Source organism: Propithecus coquereli, unplaced genomic scaffold, assembly GCF_000956105.1.
Source record: "Propithecus coquereli isolate 6110/MARCELLA unplaced genomic scaffold, Pcoq_1.0 Scaffold25, whole genome shotgun sequence".
Lineage (NCBI taxonomy): Eukaryota > Metazoa > Chordata > Mammalia > Primates > Indriidae > Propithecus > Propithecus coquereli.
Genome location: NW_012148063.1, coordinates 1,044,020 through 1,045,307, shown reverse-complemented (window position 1 = coordinate 1,045,307; position 1,288 = coordinate 1,044,020). Strand labels below are relative to the sequence as shown.

Here is a 1,288-nt window from a genome sequence, read left to right as displayed (position 1 = left end):
GCAGAATTTTTGGAGAATAAGGCAGACACTTTCTGGAGCTCTTGATTTCCAGGAGCTTATGGCCTCATCGTGAAGATATGTAGGTATAAGACAAGTGACAGGTGAGGGCTGCACCAGTTCAGACTAGGGTGACATCCTTGGGAACCTTCATAAATATATTGGTATTTGACTTTAATGCTTGGGACGAGTAGGATGTTGATAAGCAGAGGGTAGGAAAGCATGGAGCTGGCGGGAGGTAGGGAAGCACAAAGCCTGTCTGGCAAGAGTGAGTCAACAGTTTTGTAGGTTTGTCTGGAGTCGAGGATTCAAGGAGGAAAGCTCTTGAAATTAAAGCTGGGAGGCACAGCTTGGTCTAGATGATGTAATAATAATTTGCAACTGTCTTAGGTCAGACTCAAGCTAAAGTGAAAATGAACTGATGGTTTATGAAGTGGAATTTGATGCCATCTGGCTCATTAACAACAACCTTTTAGCTGGAAAATGCTATCCAGAAGGACGATGTAGGTGAATTTTCATGAGAAAACTTAGTAGCCATTTATTTGTTTCAGTGGTACAGCTCTATTATTAATATTTTTGTCAGCAAAATTTAACAGTATAAAGGACATATCATTAAAGAAATGTCTTTGGGTATTCGTAAGCACAAAATGGCAATGTTACTAAAGAAAATGTTCCTGAGAGCTATGAAGAGTGCCCTGAACTTGTGGTACTTATTGGCCTTTCATGGAATTTTTGTCTTCGTGTTTTTAAAGGTCAAAGAATGTAACTCCCCACTCCTTTATGAGTCTCAGCAGCTGTTGGTTCCGTTGGAGGAATTAGAAAAGCAAATGACGTCCTTTTATGATTCACTTGGGAAAATCAATGAAATTATAACAGTTCTCGAGCACGAGGCACAATCTAGTGCTCTTTTTAAACAAAAACATCAGGTAAGAAAAATCCCTTTCAGGAGAAATAATTATTTTAATGCATGTGTAGTAAGACTGAGGTGTTGCTTACAATAATAGAAATTCAGTTAGGACAAGAAACATGTTTCTAGAATAGTAATAGCAACTCAAAACAAAACAAAAATACATCTTGTCCAAAGATGAAAGCCCATGCACTCTGAGTGGATGGGATCTGAGCTGTTTATAGGGAGCAGTAGGGCTGGTCCCAGGTGCAAGCCAGACTCTGCTCATCTGAACTAATAAATTCACTGAGTCAAGCAAAATTAGGAAGAATGGTTTGTTTTGAGCACCCAGTTCCCCTTTCTATCAACTGGGCAATGTGAGCCGATGTACTCGGCAAGTATTTA

General features: G+C 39.5%; 1 protein-coding gene across 1 annotated transcript in view; it reads left to right on the top strand.

Moving 5' to 3' along the window:
• SYNE1 (spectrin repeat containing, nuclear envelope 1) overlaps nucleotides 1-1,288 on the top strand; it is a 534,160-nt gene that overhangs the window by 175,022 nt on the left and 357,850 nt on the right. Inside the window, 1 exon segment of the mRNA XM_012646782.1 lies at nucleotides 750-923. Coding sequence (XP_012502236.1) covers nucleotides 750-923 — 174 coding nt within the window.